General features: G+C 32.5%; 1 protein-coding gene across 5 annotated transcripts in view; it reads right to left on the bottom strand.

Annotated features, from left to right (window-relative positions):
* The window catches only part of Neo1 (neogenin 1), a 246988-nt gene that overhangs the window by 80168 nt on the left and 141287 nt on the right, over positions 1 to 25533 (bottom strand). For all 5 annotated transcript variants that reach the window (XM_071608453.1, XM_071608454.1, XM_027925907.2 and 2 more), the window contains exon 7: positions 25160 to 25280. In XM_071608453.1, coding sequence (XP_071464554.1) covers positions 25160 to 25280 — 121 coding nt within the window. The remainder of the gene's footprint in view (positions 1 to 25159; positions 25281 to 25533) is intronic.

Genomic DNA, 25533 nt, shown 5'->3' with positions numbered 1-25533 from the left:
AAAAGGGCACATCATTTCAGTGATATTTCTAAAAAATGAAAAATAAAATCCATAACCTCAGTGTAATCATAAGAAAACATCAGATCAACCCACCTTAAGAACACTACACAAAATACTTGATCAATACTTTGCAAAAGTGTCAAAGGTATGACAGATCAAGAGAAGAACTGTCATAAACCGGCAAGAGACAAAGAAGACATGACAACTAGATGCAACATGGGATCCAAAGACTCCAGGGGAATCTGATACAACTCTGTCAGCCCCCCACCCCACCCTGCACATCTCTTCTCTCCAATAGCCTGCTCTACAAATTCCAATGATCTTTCTATCCCTAAACTGATCTCTATCTCACTGAGTTAGCTGAGCTATCTGCCCTTAGCTCCTTGTTGGTAAGTGCCCCCCCCCTTTCAGGAAAGTACCTCCAGGCAGAATGCTGGGGATAATTATGGGGCTCACCTCATTCATTTCCCTAGTCTTAGTGACCATGGTTCTGTAAGATTTCAAATGTCTAAAATTATTTCTTTCATATAATTTGTCCAATTTTCTAGCTAGTCATAGCAGGAAGCTAGTCCAGTACAAATTATTCCATTCTGGTCAGAAGTCTAAGTTACAAATGCTTTTAAGATATTACAATAATTATTAGATAATCTCGAGAAGAGATAATCAAAAATGCTATGCTAAAAATACTTCTAGGCTCTAATCATTATAGGAATTATTTATGTATTTTTGTTATAGTCATGTGTTTCCTTTGCGAAACTAATACGACTACACATCATGAATTCATAATTAAATAAAAACTACAAAAATACTTATGAACACAAATACGTTAATTTGGGGATATACAGGACTTTGAAAGATGAACTTATATGTAAAGAGAACTTCTGAGGCTGAATTATTAAAGGATATATTTATTAGTTTTCAAGAAAACAAAGTCTTAACTATAAAAATGGGACAGCTCTAGTTCCTGCATGACATTCTGAGATAAAGTAAAGTAATACTCTCATTAACCAAAAGAGATCAGAAAAGATGTTTGTATTTGTATAAATACAAATGTATATATTATTCTACAAATAGGCTATTAAACTTCCAAACAAATCCTGAATTATTTTGTTTAATTTGTGAAAATTTCACCCAAGTTATTTTATTTTAAATAAAAGTTATATGAATTCACCACTGAGCTTTGCAAGGCAAGTTTTCAATCTTATTAACAGTCTAGAATTCAAACAAGCTGGTTCTTCATTCCCAACTCAATTATACTATTGATAATCTAATTGGCTCCTGGTTAAAATTAATGAAGCACTCAATGATTTGTGCTAATAAGGACCAACTTGCATTCTGGATTTTTTTTAACAAAAGAAAAAATTGCTCTGTGGCTACAGATAATACTTCTAATCCTATCCAGGATGCCAGGAATTAATGTAGAAATGGCCAAGCTAAAGACCATCACCACTGCAAGAATAAAAACAAAGAGCTGTCCCATTGGTAAGTGAAGTATCATATACTGAAAAAGCTCAATAATTTCTCTGCATTTCAGTAGTTCTTACCTTTAGTCTGATTTGGGAAAACAAAAAACAAACAGCAACAACAAAAAACCGAGTATTAAAGCATCCTGGCATTTCAGATTTCATCTATCAGTCAATGTCTTCACATTGAAGAAGAGATAAACTATTCTATAAATTACCATTGTAGAATCAATCAAAATTGCTATAGAGACTTGTCCCATTCTAAAATTATCATTAAAATGTATGTATGAACATTCAAGTATTCAGTATTCATTCTCAAAGTTTCTCTACTGGGTCCTACTCCACAACTCTAATAGAGCAATTCCCATTTTTCCCCACTGCAAAAAGTTCAAAGAAAGCAATAAAAAATTTTCTGAGAGGCACAGCAAAACAAGGAGAGTTCAATAAAACAAGATTAAAGAGATTCAAATGAAGCATTTAAACTCAATGGGGAAACAACAGTTATACTTGGCTATTAATAACAGCACTTTATTAAAAGTAAAAAAAATTAACAGAATGTGAAGAGAGCTACATATAATTTGCTCCTGAGAGTAATCAATCATGTAAGAGAGCCACTGAACATACATGGCAGTTACAATGAGTTCAGGCTATACACTAGTGGTTCCAAATGTTGTCTTTCAACAGACTAATCATAGTTCACTGAAGTTCATAAGGTAGAAGCTAAGACAGATTTCTTCCTCCTTTGCAAACTAATAAAATTCATCACTAGTCCCAAATTTAAAATATGATTCTGAATTAAAGAAAACTAAAGCAGAGGAATAATGATACACATTGGTGATGATTGAGAATTGGCATATTCTTACACTGTCACAATCTAATTTCTAAACATCTGCTTGCAGGAGACTCATACAAAGAAATAGCTATGGCCCCAATGTGTATACTCTATCCCATTCTCTTGGAGAAGCTATAATAGCTGTCATGGGTGTTGGTGTGAAAATCTTAAGACTTTATGGGTTCTGCAAGTTTAAAGTATAACAAGAAAAAAGCTTTAGAAAACAGAGGCAGATTTTAATTTAAAATAAAGAGCAATTCTCAAATGTAAAGTTCTGCTAAACAGAATGGGAAATCCTATAAAAAATAATGGCCTATCACTGAAAAATAGTAAAGGTTATCATAAAGATAATAATTAAATAGAGAAACTTATAATTCTAAGATTCTGATTTTCTGAAAAAAGTCTTGCTAATAAATTTCAGAGATCCCATGTTTAATATAGCACTTATTTGAAATGACAGAAATTTCTTTGTTGTATATCATTTAAAAGAAAAATACATTATAATCAAATTGCTTGTGAAATTCTGACATGAGTTTCAAGACTTGTCATATTTGCTATTTTCCTTCAAGTTTTATGTGACAGAAACGATAATATGATACCTACTTTTGATTTGGGAATCACCTTCCATATTATAATCAATATTATTTAACTTCTAGAAGGAGAAATCAAAATGTTTAGTTAGCATGCAAATTACTCCCAAATCTCCTTGAAATTTTCATGCATATTCAGATACCTTTATTAATGCAAGTATAATAAGAAATCCCTATCTAATAGATTCTAAAACCATTTGCTGTTTCCTTGATAATCATAATTATTAGTTCCCAAAGCAAAATCAAAAGAGATATGCTCAGGATTCCTTGCATTTAAATAAAATTCACACAAATATTAAAAACTGATTAAAGAGAATGCATTTTTAAAGACAGATATTACACTTATATACTTATTGTTTATTACTATTTATTGAGATGGCACATGTTTAGCTATGCTAGCAATTCTAAAGATAAATGATACAAATGACAAAATGATGAACACACTCTTTTTTCAGTGATCTTACAGTTTAATAAGGAAGAATTGTATGCATCATATAATGTTTACATCAAGTAGAAAGTGCTTACGTGGCACTGAAAACTGTGCCTTGAAGCATACAGGTTTTGGTACTGGTAGAATCAAAACAACTTAAGTGATAAAGTGTAAAAAGAGCGAGGAATTGAAGTGGATTGGGCTTGGTAGGTTAGAGGCTTTACATCCATAATATTACAGTGTTTAAAGCACCTGTTTTCCTGTAAGTCAGACAGAAGAGGCTCATATATATCCCAGTTTCAAAAAAATATATATATATAATATATGATATATATAAACTATATATTATAAATAACCACACATGGTTTTATTTATTTATATATATATATATATATATATATATATATATATATATATATATATATATATATATATATAGTGTGTGTGTGTGTATGGGAGGTACCAGCGATTTGAGGATTGAATCAAGAGACATTCACCCACTGACCTACATCCCCAGCCCTTTTTATTTTGAGACATTAAGTTGCCACAACCACCACCACCACCCAGTCAAGACCAAACAACCAGAACAAGATGGAGCTATGACACAGATGTTGAAATTACATGACAGGGATTTTGAAACAAAATGACTAATATGCTAAAGACTCTAAAGAAATAAGTAGGTTACAACAAGAGTTAAGGAGAAAGAAGCAAATGCTACAGACCAAACATAGTAACAGAAATGAAGAATGCCTCTAGATAGACTCATTAGTAGGTTCAATATGGTTGAGGGAAGACATGGTCAACTTGAAGACAGGTGAACAGAACTTCTTGAAGTGAAAAGAGAAAAAATATTTTAAAAAATAGTACACCCCAAAACTATGGGACAATATCAAAGGGTCAGATATATACTAAGTGAAATATCAGCAGGAGAACAAAGAATATAACAGAAGAAATATTTAAAATAATAATGATAAGAATCTAACCACAGATCCAGGAAGCTCAGAGAAAACCAAGTATGATAAATATTTTTAAAATCTACATTTAAGAATAATATTCAAACTACAGAAAACATCATAAATTTTTTTTGGACTTAAACAGACGTAAGTCTTTAAATTTAAAGGGACCACTCAACACTGGATAATATCAGGTGGGGATGGAGGAAAGAAATCCATGCTGTGGAATTTCAGAGTTCTAAAGGAAATAAAAATAAAAGTTTTGAAAGCTTTCAGAAACCAAAGAAGTCAACCTAAAACAAACAAACACCGACTCTTAACGTGCTGAAAGATAATGAAAGTATGTGATGGCAAGCAAAGTCATCACATACTTTGAAAGTATGTGAAGTAAATATGAAAATACTATGAAAGTATTTTCAGACAAGCAAAGTCATGGAAATTTACTTCTCACCCCTTTCTGAGGGGCTGTGATTACTACAAGAGTTAATCAAGCAAAGTAAATGAAAAACAATGAATCCAAGAAAGTAGAGAATATAGTTTGGAGGAAAACATTGCATATGACCAAGAAGGCTGCAAAAACTTGAAGTTTTTGCATTGTCTGGTGACAGGAAAGATCAGGATTAACTTGAAGAGCTGCTAGAAATAAAATAAGGCTAAATTTGCATTTAAAAATTTTTCTTTTTTCAGTACTGGGGGCTGAACCGACATTTACATAAACTAGGCAAGTGTTCTACCACTGAGCCATTCCCAGCCCTTTCTAAAATTTTGTTTTGAGACAGGTCTTATAAGTTGTCCAGCTAGCCTTGAACTTGTAATCCTCCTGTCTCAGTCTCTCAAGTTGCTAGAATGACCAGGATGACAGGGTGTTACACAGACTAGGCAAATGGCATACCATCAAGCTATATCCCTAACCCAAATAAAATGTATAGAAATGCCAATGTTAGATAAAAAAAGGGTTGAAGGTAACAAGAATTAACCAAGACAAAAATGAGTGTTTTGGGCTGGGGTCATGGCTCAGTGGTAGAGCCTAACATGTATGAGGCACTAGATTCGACGAGCCTCAGCACCACATAAAAATACATAAAATTTATTGTGTTTATCTATAACAAAACAAAAAAAATGTTTCTTGCTGATAAAGCAAATACCATATTTTGTTTTCTTGATTCTGATATGTACTTTTTCACATTTTTAACATCTCTGAAATCAGGTTGCTTCTTGTAATTCATGGTGTTTTTGATTTGGTGAATCATAATAATCCAACAGGAAGATAAGTCATAACTCCTAAAGCAATAACAACATGGCTTCTGAATATTTAAAGCAATAATAGAAATTCTAGAATCAAAAAAATCTGCATAATACCTTATTAGTAATATTTTCTTAAAAGCTGACAGATTAGATAGACAAAAATAAAGTAAAGCTCTATAGAATTTTAATAAGACAATTAACAAGTTTGATCTGATACTGATAAGCTGTAATGTCTGGAAAACACCACCAAGAAAACCACCACCAAAAACTGACCATGTGTTAGATCAAAAATATCAATTTTCAATGAATTAAGAAATGCAGGGTCACCTGCTGAAGTAAGGGAATTATAGGTTTGAGGGGCATGAAGGTAGGGCAACAGGGAGAAGACCTCAAAAATATAATGGCATTTCTTAGCAATCAAAGTCCCAATTGAAGTTGGCGCTTATGAATTTGGTACCCATTTTCCTTGGTTTTTAGAACATAGCATATTTACTTCCAAAATAAAGCAATTCAAAAGTACCCCAATACCTGAGATGACCATTAGCACAGTTGCTGAATATCTATCTAGAAAACTTGTTAGGGACAAAATGCAATGGGACATAAACTCATAATAGCCAAGGCTATTTTGAGAATTCAAATAATTTCAATGGAAGGAATTAACAGTTGCAAATGATGATCCTATAGACTTCAGAGCTCCTTCGCTTAGGAAATAGCTCTGAAAGGTAGGGAAAAAAAAAAACTAACATAGGAATACAGTTTATCGGGGAGTTCTTAGAACGTGTGCATTGTGATAAGCAGCCCTTGCAGTGAACTACTGGTTTAAACAAATGACTTATATAAACAATTGAAGGAAGTTATAAAATAAAATGAACACAAAATACTCCTCCCATTCTTGTGTGCAGGAAGGATGTTTCAATTTTAAGGAAATCATCTGACTTTTTCCTGACATCAAAAGCACTCATTAAAAAAGGTGTGCCAGATGTTAATGACGCACCTACCATAGCAGTGAGCGCAAAATAAAGAGGACCTCCTCCCCTTTCATCCTCAACCAAACTGCCATCTTCCCAGTAAGATCCCAACACCCCAGAGAAAAGTTGGAAGACAAAATTTATAAAGGTAATTCTGATCATTTCTCATTTAGACCAATAAAAAGGAAAAACTGATTTTGCTTCAATGTTTAATAATTTTCATTAACTTTAACCACAGCCAACTTTCTATGATGTAGTTGAGAAAGAGCAGTAACATTTTTGAGATTCTGATCCAGAAACCCAAATTCTAGCAGCTTTTATTTCTTCAGATTATACAAAATGCAATGAAATTCAAACAGTCCCAATCAAGTTCTTTAACAAACTACTTTAAAGGAAACAACAACTACTCACATTTATAAGAGTGAACTAAAAAGAAACTCTAAAAATTAAGAGAAAACCATCACTAATCTGGGATCCAGCTAAAACATGTCTCACATTCATTTAACCAATTGGGTTCTACAATGCTAAAAAACATAAGGGGGAAATTCAGAAAATAATTCTAGTACCAAACAAAGGTTGTTTAAAAATATGCATGCAGCTGGGTGTTGTGGTACATGCCTGTAAGCCAAGCTGAGGCAGGAGGACTGGGAGTTCAAAGCTGTCCTCAGCCAACAGGGAAGTGCTAAGCAACTCAGAGAGACCCTGTCTCTAAATAAAATACAAATACAAAATAGGGCTGGGAATGTGGCTCAGTGGTTGAGTGTGCCCGAGTTCAATCCCAGGAATCCCTTCCCCCCCTCCAAAATATGCATGCAGCCAAAATATTAGGACAATATTACAGAACTTATGAAGCAGAGTAGTATTTAAAATGTAATGCTAAAGAAAAACATTTCTCAATATGCATATCAAATACTATATACTATACTTTTTATCTCTGATGGTCTCATAAGCCTATATAAATTGGTACATATTCTCAGTGCTAACATCACTATAATCTAAAATGAAAAACATACTGATCCAGCATCGAAACTATCTGAAATCAAGTCTGTAAGCAGCCAGATTGTCAGTGATGTCTTTCAGGTCCAAATGATATTCTGCCAACTATGACATTATTGTATAATTTAGCATCTTTTAAATATAGTTACCAATCAAAAGATATTCAGACATACTATTCTCCTTCTGGTGTTTTGGCACGGCATAATGGATTCTTTCTTTATAGTGAAATAATACCATCAAATTCAAATTCAAGCTTGCTCTCTGATAAGTTCTAAATCTATATTTGTGTCCAGAAAAGGGCATTTGTGGGACTTCTATTTAACAGCTGAACACTAAAAATTATCATTGAGGACTATATTATTATTTAGACTTCAAAAGTTCTGGGTCTTAAAAATCCATGACTTTTGGCAAAAATAAAATTAATGTTTAAGATTAAACAGATTAAGACTTTCTATCTAGCTCACCAAAGCTATCTAAAAACAAGTATTCAATCTCTGGTACCAAAATAAAAATGAATAATTTAAAAAAAAAAAAAAACAAGTATTCATTGTAACATAGCTCAAGGGTAATGGGGACAAACTTTCTTAACCTAAAAAGATTAAAGATCATAACCTTAGATTTATATAGAGTCTATTTCTTTTATATACATACATATGTGTGTGTGTATTTTCGTTGTAGTCAGACACAATACCTTCATTTTATTTATTTGTTTTTATGGTGTTGAGGATAGAACCCAGCCCTCAAATGTGCTAAGCGAGCGCTCTACTGCTGAGCCACAACCCCAGCCCCTAGAGTCTATTTCTACTTAGCATAAAACTCTAAACTTTTCTTTTCTCTTACACTTAACATTCAAATAACCACAAATCTGGTCCTTCTTTGTTTAAAGGATAAAATGTCTCTCCAGTGCTACAACTTAGTTGAGGGTTTTCAACATCACACCAATCTGAATTTTGTACCAAATCAGGTATCACAAAGTCCTAATTTTCCTCTTTGTAACCACTCAGCACACCTCCACTACATTAATCCTCTTAAAGTGCTACTTTTTTCCTCACATACATGAAATCTGCTGAGGTCTTAACTACTTGACAAATCCCAACACTCTGATCTGGTATTAAATAAAGTGGCCTATACATACCTTCCTGCTGTATATTACTGTACTCATACTTCTCTGAATACTAGTAAACTGAGCTGCCTGCCACAGTCTGGCTGGGCACAAATCACGAGCCACTCAAGCAGGAACAAACTTCATTTCCGAACTCCCCCGAATGCCACCCACGCGGCCCTTCCAGGGACACCACACACCAACAGGAACTCCCTCCACCGGAACTTCACCAACCAACAGGAACTCCCCGGGAGAACTCCAAAGTAGTGGGCACCTGAGGCGGACAGCAGGGGTCTATATAAAATTGAATACACAGCCTGTTTCAATCCAGCATCATCCAGTCACAGCAATTATAGACAGCTTAACTTAATTATCATCATCTTATTGGCTGCCTCTCAACCATTACTTCTGGCAAAATGCCAGGGGCCATTCCGACTCGGCTGTGGCTCTCAGCATCTGCCTGCTATTCTCCAAATGGACTTTGGGCCTTTCTACTTAACACATCTTAGACAAATCCTTTTTCCATCTTGATGTAACCTAACTAGTTTAGAATCCACACAACTTTCTGGACTTGGCTCTAACGCTACATAGTTCAAAAAATCTTCCTTGTCTGTCAAATCTGACAGAAATTATTTTTTTCCCATTGAGAATTAAGGTGGCACTTTGGCATTCAGCACAGCTTGCATTATAGTGATTTAGATTCATAGTCTATAAAATCTCTAACTTGGCTGTATAACCTTTCAGATTCAATAAATTGGCAATAACTGGGGTGACTACGCAATATACTATCCATACCCCAATACTTCTGAGATTGAAAGAAGGTACTTTGGGTAATTATGCCGGGATGGCAGATGTTAACTAGGATTGTCTTTGGTTCACTACATGCATGTCTACGCTCGCAAAATGAGATATCTGACCCACCTTGTCAATAAGTATGACTATAATACTGACTTGAAAGAATGAATTTGAAATTACAAGAACATAAAAGGAAAAAAGAGAACATAAGTTATTTTTCTCTTGGAAATATTAAACTTGCTCAGTACAGTAAGTTTTGAAATTGAAAACCTAAGTCCTGACTTTCATGCTAACTAGTTTTAAGGCAAGTCACTTTCCTGAGTCTCCAGATCAGCTAAACTAAGTAATCAGATTTCTAAGGTCTATCTTAACTACAGTTTATGATTTTATGTCATCTCCCCTAAGAACCTATATAGCACAGTCTCTGCCACGTAACTGTTACATAGCACATGACCCAATAAAATACTTGGTTTAAAAAAATGTTTTAAATATTTTAATAAACTATATTTAACCACCTTAGCATTTGAATTACATGATTCATCTTTCAGGAAAAAAAGATTCTGTAACAAAGAACATTTGGAAATAGTTACCAAATATTCTTACCCTGTTTTTTTTTTTTCCACAGCATTTTGTTTTGAGAAAAAAACCCACAAGACTTTAAACTGCCTTGAAAAACGTAGAAATCAATGTACACATTCACATATTTCAAGTTTAATTTCTAATAGTTTTATTTTACATTTATTTCTTGTCCTTTCTTCCCACTCTTCAGATTTTTCCAACCCCATTTCTCAGACACAATCACCATTAACAGATTATTGTGCAGTGTAGCCTTGTGAGACTTGTAAAGCCATCTATATCCTTTCCTCTCATCTTTTTCAAAAAGGAAATCAGAACACTATTTTGCAAGTTGCTTTAATAACTTGCAAATTTTTCCATACATGTATCTACCTTTTTCTTTTTAACACTTACTATTTCATTGTTTTCATGCATGTAACTAGTACCCCTTATTGGTTGTTTCCTGATTTATGTTAGTCTAGCATGTGAATCTTTGGTTACTTGCTAACTATATCTTCAAGATAACTGATTATGAATAAAACTGTTTGATAAAAGGGTATATGAATGTTAAATTATTTTTAATTGCATTTCAAAAAATTACACTTCTTTAAGGAATTCAAAAGCAAGTCTCTTCATGGTCTAATCTGATGAGTTATAGAGCAATTAAAAAAAAAAAAAAAAAGAGTTACACCTCTAAGTACTGTTGTGCCCACAAATACTGGTTAATCATGAAGTCAGAAAAATAGCTAACTTCTGCTAAGTTATATATGAATGTGTATATGTATGTGAATGTATAAAACACATTTTCAAATTCCTGCTATTCCTTCAGGAAGATCCTCAAATAATACCACTCTGACAAGGCCCTATCTGTTTACCCTATTTAAAATAACTTCTGCTCTATCCTTGATGATTCTTCATCAGAGCTTTCTTCTTTTTTATATTTCTTTGAAGTAGATATAAAAACCACAATATTTTGCTTACACATTTACTTGTTTATTGTCTGTCTACCCTAATAGAATATAAGTTCCATGAGGGCAGAGAATCATCTCTGCTTGTTAGTTATTTCAACACTACACTCAGCCCAACGAATGAATAATTTTGTAGAGCAGACAAAATTATTACTAAATAAATACATAGAAAATGTTTAACAAGAGCTACATGTAAAAAGAGAGATTGAAAAAGAGTTAAAAAGTAAATTTACTTTTACATCAGTCAAATTACTTTTACATCAGTCAATTATACATTGTTATTTTTGAAATGAACATGTATTGTGTTTATTTTAAAATATTTCAGTGCAAGTTTAGTTTTACCAGTCCATTTCAGATGTCTTACAATCTGGTCATATACGATTATTTTCTTGTTTTGCAAATTTAAATTACCTAAATGAATATCAAGTGAATTTTTGTAATTTAATTTAAAAAAACTTCACTTTGTTTTAAGAAGTTAGCCTTTTACCTTCATTTTTATGTACTGTAATGCAGAGTACTGGATTCTCTTGAGTGTTTTGGCTTGCATTTTCAAATTACTATTATCTTTTAAAAAATGTTTTTGTTATTGCATTTTATTACTTGTATTTGTTTTTTAAAATATGGTCCTGAAGATCAAGTCTAATACCTCAGACATGCTAGGCAAGCACTCTACCACTGAACTACAACTGCAGCCCCAAATTAGTATTATATTAAAGTTCCGAGTACTTAAAATTAACAGAACACTTTACATACTATTATTTTATTTGCCTCTCAGAGGTGTGCTGTGCAGAGATTACCGTTTACAGATAAGGAAATGGATGCTCAGATTAATCACCTCACCTACAGTGGGGATAGGACATGAATCTAATATGGCAGACTTAAAGCATAGGTTTGTTTCATTACACATGTTACAAAAGGATATCATAAAATTATTAACTGGAAATGTTTCATTCTGACTGTAAATAATATATTTTATTTCAATCTTATACAAAAAATGTTTTGAAACATTTTATATAATATAAATGCTTGTTTATAAATTAACTGAAATTAACACAGTATTTGAAGTGATAAAAACCTAAAAGATAATTTAATTCACTAATTTCATAAAAAACAAACAAAAAAAAATCACAAAATTTCAATATCTGATCCAATCACTCAGTAAGTTAATGGTAGACAAGAACTAGAACCCAGGCATTAGCATTAGATGCATTTTCAATTTTAAAAAGTTTTTAGACATGAAATTTCTGACTAAGAAGTCAAATTTACCAGTTATCTTGAGTAAAATTTTGCCTAAAGTTATAATTACTGTCACAAAAAAACCAAAATAACCAATTAGAATTTATCCTTTCATTAACACCAACACTATTACATATCCTAGTGCTTCAGATTTAAAATATTCCACTAATGACTAATAATTTCCTGCTATCTAGCCAACTTTTACTCATGCCAGGCCATTAGTCACTTATTCCAGAAAATCTATTATTCAATGTTAACCTCAGATACTATATGGAATTTTTTACAAATGTTATCTGTCCAAAAAAAAAGTGATGCCCAATATGTTTTCTTATCAACCATGACCATAATATCCTAGAAGTCATTTAATCTACTGGTGAAGTGTGGATTTCCTTCACTAAAAACAAGTTCACATTACTCCCTTTTAATCAACTCTTCTTCCACTATTGGAACTAAAAAAACTGAAAATCATTAGACTTGGTTTGAAAGAACATACATAAAAAAACTATTTCTGTGTTTTTATATTCCAGTCTTAAAACAATCATTTATGAGTCTATTTTTAAATTTACGCTGACAGGAAGAAAGACAAATAAAATTAATGGACAAAAAACACAGTATTTCCCCTTAATTTTTACTACCCTTAACATAGCTGCACAACTTAAATGTATATGTTTTGAAAATATTACTCAATGGATAATTATTAAAAACAGGCAATATTAATTTAAAATGGCAAACAAAAATACTGTTTATGTTTATTTATGAATATTTTAAAAGACACAAGATCTAAAATCAACAGTTACTGTTAATTACATCAACAGTTGTATTTAAGAAAGTATGTTTGAAACAAAACTTCTCAAATTCTACTTACCCATTTGGTTAGAAATTCAGTTTTCTGGTAATGTGATACAATATTTTATATGTTTTATCTATTATTATGAAAGTTCAAATAATGTTCTAGCAGGCTGATACATACAGCCACTCTTCAGGTAGGAATGAGACAACTTCTACAGAAGTGAAACCGTCGAAGTTGTTCAGATACTTTCAACATTAAACAAGGTACATGAAGACAAGCACCATCACTCCATTGTTTCTAGTGGCTGTGTTGTGTAGAGGTAAGTAAGAGTGATATGCCCCCAGAATCTGTAGTTTTTAGTTTCCCTCTGACAGTTCTCCATGGCACCACAGAGTATATATTTCCTCCTAGTTATTCATGTACCAGATTTGACTTTCTTCAGAAGAAAGACTATAAATCCTTATATGCTTCACCCTCTTTTTCCTATCGCTACTCTACTTTTTTATTTAAATAGTTTTAAGTGAAATAGACTTCCACTGACCAGAATAACTTAGAATCACAAACTATCAGGGCTAAAAGACATGTGTCATGTAGTTCAGTGGCTGAGGGGAAAAAATTCTGTAAAGGACCAGACAGTAAATACTTTAGATTTTATTGGCCATTTAGTTTCTGTATAAACTATTAATTTCTGCTATTATAGTGTATAAATGACCACAGACAGGACAAAATCTGTAAATAAATATATTTGGCTATATTCCAACAAAACTTTATTTAGGCTAGACTAGGCTTGTGGATTACCGTTTGCCTACCTCAATCTGTCTGTTCTTCAATGCATATTTATTTTTACATCAATGTTTTCCAAAATGCCGTTTAAAATATTACTAATCTGCTAAACAACAACCAGGGACTTTCCATGGTCAAAAAGATTTGGGAAATTCACATGTACACATTATATTCCTGTCTTGGGGATTTACAAGGCCAATAAATACAGAGGGAAAAAGGCTCAAAGCAGCCCAGTTTTCATCATTCCTCTTTCAGATTGCACACAGCTCTACTTATTTTCTGCAATACAACACAACTCTCCTGTGAAAGAAGTTGTTCACAAACTCTTACCTTCTACCTATGATGTTACCGGAAGAAAGAAATCCACATGTGTCTGAGTGGCTTTTCTACATTTCAGTATTGACTAAAAGGTGAGTTTAGTATTTAAAAGAAGAAAAACTTCTACTGAATGAATAGAGAATATATATATAAACCAGTTTATATATACATAATATATGGTATTTTAGAACACTGACAAAATATGACTACCCAAAGAAAACTAACTGATGTTGGCATTTTGGTATGAGAATGTCCAAATGTGCACAGGTAATTTTTTTTAAATTTTTTATTGTTGGTTGTTCAAAACATTACATATTTCTTGATATATCATATTTCACACTTTGATTCAAGTGGGTTATGAACTCCCATTTTTACCCCATATACAGATTGCAGAATCACATCAGTTACACATCCATTGATTTACATATTGCCATACTAGTGTCTGTTGTGTTCTGCTGCCTTTCCTATCCTCTACTATCCCCCCTCCCCTCCCCTCCCCTCTTCTCTCTCTACCCCCTCTACTGTCATTCATTTCTCCCCCTTGCATTATTTTTCCCTTTCCCCTCACTTCCTCTTGTATGTACTTTTGTATAACCCTGAGGGTCTCCTTCCATTTCCATGCAATTTCCCTTCTCTCTCCCTTTCCCTCCCACCTCTCATCCCTGTTTGATGTTAATCTTCTTCTCCTGCTCTTCGTCCCTACTCTGTTCTTAGTTACTCTCCTTATATCAAAGAAGACATTTGGCATTTGTTTTTTAGGGATTGGCTAGCTTCACTTAGCATAATCTGCTCTAATGCCATCCATTTCCCTGCAAATTCTATGATTTTGTCATTTTTTAATGCAGAGTAATACTCCATTGTGTATAAATGCCACATTTTTTTTTATCCATTCGTCTATTGAAGGGCATCTAGGTTGGTTCCACAGTCTTGCTATTGTGAATTGGTGCACAGGTAATTTTTAAAAAACTAAATTCAGGGGCTGTGGCTGTGGCTCAGCACTCGCCTAGCATGTGCAAGGCCCTGGGTTCGATCCTCAGCACCACATAAAAATAAGTAAATAAAATAAAGGCATTATGTCCAACTTACACCTAAAAAATAAATATTTTTTTAAAAAACTAAATTCAGATTATTTTTTTAAAATATTTTTTTAGTTGTAGATGGACACAATACCTTTGTTTATTTTTATGTGGTACCGGGATCAAACCCAGTGCCTCAAGCATGTTTGACAAGCGCTCTACCACTGAGCCACAACCCTGGCCCCTAAATTCAGATTATTTGATATATATAATTTTGTATCTTACTTTTCTACTTGAAATTATATCCTAAGATTTTTCTGGTATCATTAAAAGTATTCAAACACATGATTTTTAATGGCCTAATAAGTTTTCCATCACAAGGTTGTACTATAATTATTTCAATAACTTCCTGTGTTTGGGGACATTACAGTCATTTCGTATTCTTTCCCCTCTTTATCGTCTTTATCACTCTTCTTCTTTTCTTTTAAAATTGCTAATACTGATATTAATAGTCTTTATCCACGTCACTGATTCCTTCCTTAGGAAAAACTCCTAAAAAGAACAATTAATGGGCTGAGTCTAAATTAATTTTTAAGATCTAATTGTCAAATGGTTTTGATAAAGAACATAAAAAATTACACTTTCAGTAAGAGTGAAGATACAAACCTAATCAAGCCCTAGGCAGCCCCTATAAAGTCATGTTCATTTAAAAACAAAAAATCCTTATTATTGGGCAAGAATGACATCTTCATTAAATTTTATATCTTTGAAGGGGGGAATGTTTGTTATATATCTAGAAATAGTCTATTTTTGCTCTATTGCGAGTTGCATACTTATGCTATTTTTTATATCCATTTATCCAAATTCTTGCTTCATTCACAATAATTCTTGTGATATTTAGAATAATTATTGGTATATTTTTCCCTAGTTTGTCTCCTTTTTAATTTAGCTATTTTTGATATACAGATTTTCATATTTATTATCCTAAAATGACAAATTTTTCTTATTTCCTTTTATATTTAGTAAAAGCAGATGGCCATTTGTTTGTGGTGCTGGGGATAGAACCCAAGGCCTTGTGTATGTGAGATAAGTGCTCTACCAACTGAGCTATAGCCCCAGCCCTATCCTCTTTTAATCATTTCTGATTAAAAGTTTACATTTAACTCTCTATTATATTTTATTTTTATAAGGTAAATATATAAATTTTTATATAATTTTTTTCCAGATCACCGATTGTCCATGTACTTTGTATTGTATGCATACAATGTTCTATGTAATGTATGCATGTAATGTATAATTATTTCTATCCATATTAATTTGCAATTTCAATTCACAATGATACATTCAAAAACAATGAAGTGCTACTTATAATATGCATAACACAGTGACTATAGATAAGACATACAAACCTGCATGACAGAATAGGTTCTATTAGAAATGATTGAAATAACTAGAAGTGGTGAGAAAGAAAAAAAATAGAACACACACACTATCTTTACGTAGACAAAATAAGATGTTGAGATGTAAGTCCACAGAAAATATTAGTGGTTCAAGGAAAACCACCTGTGCTGAATGACAGTTAAGAGTAAGGATTTTTATGCTGGGCATGGTGGTACACACCTGTAATCCGAAGTACTACAGAGCTGAGGCAGAAGGACTGCCAAATTTAAAGCAAGCCAGAGCAACTTAGAGAAATCCTGCCTCAAAATAAAATAAAAAATAAAAGGCTGGGGTGTGGTTCTTTAGTAGAGTGCTTGCCCTAGTGGGCACAAGGCCCTGGGTTTAATATCCTGTCTAATTCTATTCTTCAACCCAATGTTTCCCACTTCACAGAACCTAAGCAAAGAAAAATAATTGCAAAATGTAAGGGAGCTCTACAAATAAAGTAATCATCATAATGTAACTTAGAAACAATTTAAATATAGACTGATTAAATAAACTTGAACCTTTTACTTAATGGACCATTTCACAGTCATTAAAAATGTACTAAAGATGGGGCTAGGGTTGTGGCTCAGTGGTAGAGCACTCGCCTAGCATGGGTGAGGCACTGGGTTCGATCTTCAGCACCACATAAAGATAAATAAATAAAGGTATTATGTCCACCTGCAATTAAAAATATTTTTTTTTTTAATGTACTAAAAAGAGCTGGGGTTGTGGCTCAGTGGTAGAGCGCTCGCCTAGCACATGCAAGGCCCTGGGTATGATCTTCAGCATCACATAAAAATAAAATATAAAGGTATTGTGTCCAACTAAACTAAAAAATAAATTTAAAAATGTACTAAAAAGAAAAAAGAAAAGCTTCAATTGAACATAAAGCAATTATCTTTAGCCAAAAGCTACTGTGAATAATAATAAAAGAAGGATTTCTTAACTTTTAAGGGGGAAAAAAACAAACAGGGCAAATAGCTGATCACAAGATCACATGGCGTCTATGAAGATTTTCATGAAAGTATTTGGAAATGAACTCTGGATAACCAACATTCCTCTGAAAGCAGAGAAATAGGACTAGATACTATCATAGACTCTATTTACTAAGGATAAGGTTAAGGGATTTCAATTTTTAATAGCATAAAAGATGCCACAATACTAATGAGGACACAATATTCTCTAGCTATGAGAAAATAATGTGTAACTAAAATAAATAAATTAAATTAAATTTAATTTAAAAAAAGAAACAAACAAACAAAAGAGAAAATAAAATAATATTCAACTACCTGAATTTGTGGGAAAAGAAAAGTTTGCTTTAAAAGTTTGAAGTCTGTCAAAACCAAAACTTATTTCCTTCTTCAATCTCTTGAGTTTCTTGCATGGACTGCTATGTGGTTCTAGACATTTTCATCTGGTTTTCTACTGAAACCCAAACTCAATACATCTTAATAGATATTCTGTTTCCTTAAACAAATCAGTTCCACTATCTTCCTTTTTGAATTTACTTGCATAAAGTTATTCATATCTCTTTATATCCTTTTAAATTCTGTAGGATTCACAGTGACATCTTCCCTTCCACTAATGATATTGGTAACTGTGTTCTTCTGTTTTCTTCATCAGTCTGGTTAAATGTATTTAAATTGGTCTTTTCCAAACAAAAAGGCTCTTGTTTTCATTTATGTTCTCATTGTATTTGTTTTACATTTCCTTATTTCTGTTCTTTATAATTTCCTTCTTCTGTTTGCTTTAGATTTAATTGTTTCTTTTTAACCTAGGTTTCAAAAGCTTCTCTCAAAGCTATACTTTAAAGTGCATCCCACAAATTTTGATGGGCTGCATTTTCATTTAATTTTAAATATTTTCTAATTTCCTGTATGATTTCTTCTTGGATACACAGATTATTTAGAAGGGTGTATAATTTCCCAGATACATGTTATTGGTTTCTAGTTTTTAAAGACATTTTCTATGATTTAAATCCTGGCAAAATTTATTAAGATTTATTTTACAGCACAGAACCATTTACCTTAAAAAGAAATTTACCTTTAATGTAATAACTGATACAGAGGGATTCAAATAATCTACCATCCTCTGTTAGTTTTGGGGAGATTTTCTTGGCCTCATTTATTCTTTTGTGTTAAAGTAATACATGGCAGTAGAATGCATTTTGACATATTATACATCCATGGGGTATAACTTCCCATTCTTGTAGTTGTACATGATATAGAGTTACACTAGTCATGTATTCATATATGAACATACAAAAGTTATGTCCAATTCATTCTACTGCATTTTTATTAATTCTTTTTTCTTTTTATCTTTTCCAACTTTTTTTCCAATTATTTTTTAAGATTCCACTGTACTTTTATTATTTGTTCTATTTTTTAGTGGTTTTGTTAAAGTTCATAATATGCATCTTTAACTTATCACAGTTTACTTCAAATAATATTATATAATGTGTTGTATAAGAATATTACAAATCACTAATTTTCAATTCTTTATGTCATATGATACATACTAATTTTATCATACAATTTATATATAATAAACTGTTTTTGCTTATATTTCAGATCTGAAAATTCGTCCCTGACACTTGTTTTTGTAAATAAAGATTCACCAGAATAGTCAAACTGGTTTGAAATATATGGTTGTCTTCATGTTACAAAAGTTGATTTAAAAAGGAGTGACAGAGACTGTTTTGCCCACAAAGTCTGAATTATTTATTATCTGGCTCTTTACAGAAAAAAGTCTATTGGCTTCTGTATAAACAGTCAATTATTTCTTAAAATAACTAAAAGGAAAAAAAATTCATATTGACTTAAAAAAATACTACCACTCTTACTTGCTTTATTTCTTTGTGAAGATCTTCCAAGTAATCAATATATCAGGTATCACACTACTCCTGCCTGAAAAACTTCAACATTTCTTCTAGTACAAGCCTGTTAGCAATGAATTTTCTCAACTTCTGTTCTAAAAAGGTCTTTATTTCACATTAATTTTTGCAAGATGCTTTTGCTGGGTATATGAGGTTTTATTTTTTTTTTTTCTTTAAGGATTTTATTTTTGGCAAAAAGTCTGCTATAATGCTTATCTTTGTTTCTCTGTATGTAGTCAGTTTCTGGCTGCTTTCAAGACTTTCTCATGTTCAGTTTCCAGTAGTTTGTCTATGATATGTAGGAGTATTTTGTTTCATTGTTATTATTATTACACTACCACTACTACTACTACTAGTATACTACTTTGGTCTTTAGTACATCTAGGGTTGTCTGATTTTCTTTTTAGATCTGTGATTTGATCTCAATTTTTTAAATTCATAGCTATTTTCTATTAAAATATTTGCTTTGTCCTGTTTGTATTCTCTTTTCCTTTAAGATTCAAATTTACTAATGTTACATTACACTTGTCCCATCTTAGATGCTCTATTCAGTGAATAATATTCAATTTCATAAATGTACCTAAGTTTGTTTATCCATTTTCAGCCTGGAGGCCTTAGTTGCTCCAAGTTTTGGCAATTAAGAATAGAGCTCCTATAAAACATTTGTGTGCAGATTTTATATGGACCTAACTTTTCAACTCATTCAGGTAAGTACGAAGGAGTGCAATTGTTATATGATGTTAACAGTATTGTTTTGTTTTTTACTTTGTTTTGATTCATTTTAGGTACCAGGAATTGAACCCAGAGGTACTTAACCACTGAGCCATATCCCAGTCCTTTTCATTTTTTATTTTGAGACAGAGTCTTGCAAAGTTGCTGAGGCTGGCTTTGAACTTGAGATCCTCCTGTCTCGGCCTCCCGAGCTGCTAGGATTTTAGGCAGGCACCACCAGAGCCTGGCTTGATTCATTGTACAATCTGTCAAAGCACATCTCTGAGTAACTTTTTTTAAATATTTTTTTTAGTTGTAGATGGACACAATACCCTTATTTTTATATGGTGCTGAGGATCAAACACAGTGCCTCATGCATGTGAGACAAGAGCTCTACCACTGAGCTACAACCCCAGCCCGCTATGAGTAATTTTTAAAAGAAAGGTATGTAAGAAATATCATGTGCATAGTATATTTTCTATGAATATCTTTCTATTGCCTTTATATACAGATGACACAAAATCTGAGTTTGATTCTGTTAATTGCTTTATTTCTCAATAACAAGTAAGCTTTTTACCTTTGCCTTTTTAAAAAAAAATCAATGATAAAATAAGAAATAAAGCTACTCCAACACCTGGAGACTAAATACTATGCTACTGAATGAACAATGGGTTGCAGAAGACATCAAGGAGGAGATTAAAAAATTTTTAGAGGTGAATGAGAACACAAGTACAACATATTGAAATCTCTGGGACACTATGAAGGCAGTTCAAAGAGGAAAGTTCATTGCATCCATGCCATGAATTAAAACAAGAAAAAGTCAATAAATAAATGACTTAACATTACATCTCAAAGCCCTAGAAAAAGAACAAATCTACACCAAAAGCAGAAGACAGGAAGTAATTAAAATCAGAGCTGAAATCAATGAAATTGAAACAAACAAACAAACAAAAAAAACAATTGAAAAAACTGATAGAACAAAAAGTTGGTTCTTTGAAAAAATAAAGTTGATAGACCCTTAGCCATGCTAACGAAGAGAAAGACAGAAAACTCAAATTACTAACGTACATGATGGAAAAGGAAATATCACAACAGACACTGCAGAAATATAGAAGAAATTAGAAATTGTTTTGAAAATTTGTACTCCAATAAAATAGAAAATATCGAAAGCATCAACAAATTTCTAGAGTCATATGATTTGCCCAAATCGAATCAGGATGAGATACACAAGTTAAACGGATCAATTTCAAGCAATAAAATAGAAGACACCATCAGAAGCCTACGAACCAAGAAAAGCCCAGGACCGGATGGATACATAGCCGAGTTCTACAAAACCTTGAAAGAAGAACTAATACTCCTCAATTTATTTCAGGAAATAGAAAAAAAAGGCAGCTCTTCCAAACTCATTCTATGAGGCCAATACCACCCTGATTCCAAAACCAGGCAAAGACACATCAAAAAAAGAAAACTTCAGACCAATATCTCTAATGACCCTTTGCTTTTTTTTTTTTTTTTTTTTTTTGAGACTAATTTTTGACTGAATGAAGTATGTGGTGTGCAAAACAGCAGCAAGTATTATTTACTTAGATATTGGCAGACTTATTCTTTTGTTAAACTATTAGTGTGGTAGAGTTTAGACAATCTAGTCAGGAACTGAACTTGGTGTGAGATTTTACTGTTATTACAGTTACCTACAGTAAAGATTTCAAATTCTTCTACTGATAGACTGCTATGCTTACTGTTGGGTTCAGCCTCAATCTCAGGTAGGTCTTAGGGTTCTTTTTCCTATGGCAGCCCAAGTCTGCTTTGCATTTATGTTGATCCTAGGTGGGAGTTTCTGACTCTTCCCCCAGTAGTAGAAGACCTCTTCTTTTTTATATAGGCACAGGATGCTGAGGCCTAAAGTGATTTTCTGTACCTCTTTCAGAGGTAAAGTGTTTTCTCTTCTTTTCCTAGCAGCAATGAGCTTTTGCCTTTATCCTGTATCTCCAGAGTTTCTCCCCACAATAGCAGAGAGGTTTGACTTCTACTCTCTCTCCAAAAACTTATGAAATAAAGAGGTTTTACATGGGAGGATCTCTGTGTCTGTCTTCCAACAGGCAAACACCTCCTTCATTCCTAGACCACAGAGATAATTTTCTGAAGTTTCCTGCTTTGCCCCCTCTCTTAATTGGGAGTACTCTGTGGAGCCCAAGGGAAAACTATCTGCAAGCAAATGTGAACCCCTTTTGTAATGTGGAACCCTTGGAACTAGCCCATAATTGGCCTTGAAAAATTAGTTAAATTTTTTTAAGTTTTCTTCTTGCCAACTTTCCTGGTAGCCATTTCTTTATTTTGTGCTATGCCAAAGGTAAAATAATTCAAATAACTACATTCCTTTTCATTTTTCCTTTTTTAGAATTTGTTACTAGGTTGCATTGCAAGCTCACCTCTCTGAAAAGAGAGAAGTTATGATTTTGTAGCTTATTAAGTTTTTCTTGCAGTGAAAAGGAAAAGTTCTCTGTATATTCTACATCCTGAGTAGAAGTAGAGAGCCCCTTCCACTTCAGTTCACCTTCCTTTTCTATATTTGAAAGGCATCATCATTCTTCCACTCATCCAGATAAAACCTTGGAAGTATCTCTGACTTCTCTACAACAATGTTTAATATCCAATCAGTTGATAATCTGATTCAGAGAAACCATTAGTGTTTGTTTATTAGAACCCTCTTTATTCATTTGTTTAGTACATGTACTTATTATCATCTCACTATTGTCTCATAACAACATTCTTTGAACCAGCCTGCATTCTAATTAAACCTAACTTACGAAAGCATTGTGATCCTCTTCTGCCTCTATAGGCCACCTTTTTTCAAAAACAGGTACTCTGTTCTAGTTCCATGCTGATTCAGATCATCTTTTAAATCAACAATTGGAAATCTGAACATTCAAGTCCTATTACAAAGGGGACATCTAACATGAAAAACATTCCCTGATCACACAGACAGAATTCTTCTCTTCTGAATTGTAGTGGCTTTATTTGTACCATAAAACATAAAATAAACCTAATCTGGACTGGTATTAAAGTTGTAATATACCTCTTTACATTCTTCACCATAATATAAATTCCAGAAAGGCAGAGATCAGATCTTTGTTGTTACAGTCCCTCTTTTAGCCTTCCCATATAAACATTTATCTTGCAAATTAAAACAAAGCAGTAAAAAGGACAGGCACAGTAATGTGTTCCTATAGTTCCAGAACTATAAGTGAGACCCTGCCTCAAAAATAAATAAGTAAACCCCCCCACACACACACAAAACAGCAAAATAAAAAACAAAACTAATAACATGATCCTTCTCTTCTTTCTTATCTATGTATCATGAATACATCCCTGAGTTCCTGATAAGGTCACTAAAAATTTTCAGCAGTCCATAAAACATTGTTCTCAAAAAGAAAAAAAAGCACACACACTATGACTATAATTATTATACCATCCAAGATGAGAAGACCCCAATTAGGATTAATTTAGGGACTTCCTAGCATCATCAATCATCTACATTGTTAGAGTTAGATTTATAATGGTAATCATAAGTATGCTCAAGTTCTTTTACTTAATTCCATGTAAATATACCTCAAGATAGCCAGAAAGTTTACAAAGAAAAAAGTCACTGCCATTAGTAAAAAAAAATAAGCCCATCTACCTCACGGATTCTGCTAGTATCTTATTTGTTAATTGTTCTCAGGCATTCTGCTAAGATGGGAAAGTGACATGGTTCTTAAATCATTTCCAATGAATGAGGAAGAGTATGATCACAAACAAACATAGAAAGAAAAAAGCAATTCTAATATTTTATGTCTTTTATAACAGTACTCCACCTATATTTTCAAAAGCAAGCACATAAAAATCCTATATGCTATTTTAAAGAGATGTCATAGTAGGTGTCATTTTTGCCAATTAGCTTCCCTCATCAGGCTACAGTTGTCACAGAAATTCTTCCTGGAACCACATTAGTACCTGACCATATTTGACTTGGATAAAAGACATTTAAAAGTGGTATCTTTTTCATTAATTTTTGAGAAATGCTCAAAAAGAAAAATAATTTAGTTGTTAAAGATAGATAAATAAATAATGTACCTGATGGTCTCCCTTACCAATTTGATGCAGAACTGTTTTAATCCAATAATTTAACTTTCAGTAATTTAATATGAGAAAATAATCATATAACAGAATATGACTTTTGGTTAAGTTTTTTGTAGTCTATATATAATTAACTGGTATTTTTTATTAACTGGTATCTATTTTATATATATATATATATATATATATATATACATATATATATATATATATATATATATATATATACACATATATATACATATATATATATATATATTTTTTTTTTTTCCGGTACCAGGAATTGAACCCAGGGGCACTTAACCATTGAGCAATATCCCCAACCCTTTTTTATATTATATTAAGAGACAGAGTCTCGCTGAGTTGCTTAGGGCCTCGCTAAATTGCTAAGGCTGGCTTTTAACTCACACACAATCTTCCTGCCTCAGCCCCCCTAACCCTGGGATTACAGGCATGCACTACCCAGCTAACTAATAATTCTTTACATTAAGCTTTCCCTGCTCTAATTATAGTGTTCTCCCTGATTTTACATTGACTAGTAAAGGGGAAGGGGGGATTCTTTATACTTTTCAGTGTTGACTGAATGTTGTATAACACCCATATGTGCTTTTGGTAATAATAAAAAAGGCATGCTAATTTTATTTTGCAAAAAGTGAAGAAAATTTCAATGCAAAATAAACGGTATAAGAAGTTTTTAATCTTTACAAGGCAGAAATATATTTGCAAGATTAAAATGACAGAATTCTAAAAAAATATTAATTTATATAAGACTACAACTGGTTCAGTTTTTCTTAATACCAGTTTCTTTTCAACATTATCTGACATTGTAATTCTATGTAATTTTAAATGACAGAAATGATTTAAATTGCCATTCTTTTTCTCTTAGTTATGCCATATATTGACCTTTACAAATAGGCTGACAATGTGGTATCCTGAAATGTGGTTCTTCAAACACATAGTTAGCCTCCTTTGTCTATTTCAGCCCCTCTTACCATGTTCAAGGATTATCAGTTGAGCTCCAGCTTGTGCATTTCCAACATCATTCTCAGCAATGCATTGATAGAACCCTTCATCTGATTTCACCAGACCCAAAACTTGAAGATTATGTTCCTTCTAAGAAAGAAAAACACATGTAAAATTTTATAATTTAATTGAAAAATGAGTTCAAAATTTGAAGGATATATTCTTTTCAGGAAGAAAGACAAATAAAATATTATGATTCAATTATTTAATATTACCTACCTAATTATGTGTTAACTTGATTTAATATTAAAGTATCAGCAAGGTACTGACTTAACTGACTACAGCAGTACATACTGTCATTTACAGTGAAGAACCTAACACCTACAGAAAGTTTTATCCTCAG

The sequence above is a fragment of the Marmota flaviventris genome, chromosome 2 (genome assembly GCF_047511675.1).
Source record: "Marmota flaviventris isolate mMarFla1 chromosome 2, mMarFla1.hap1, whole genome shotgun sequence".
Lineage (NCBI taxonomy): Eukaryota > Metazoa > Chordata > Mammalia > Rodentia > Sciuridae > Marmota > Marmota flaviventris.
Note: the sequence above shows the minus strand (reverse complement) of the source record. Positions and strands in the feature narration are given on the sequence as shown.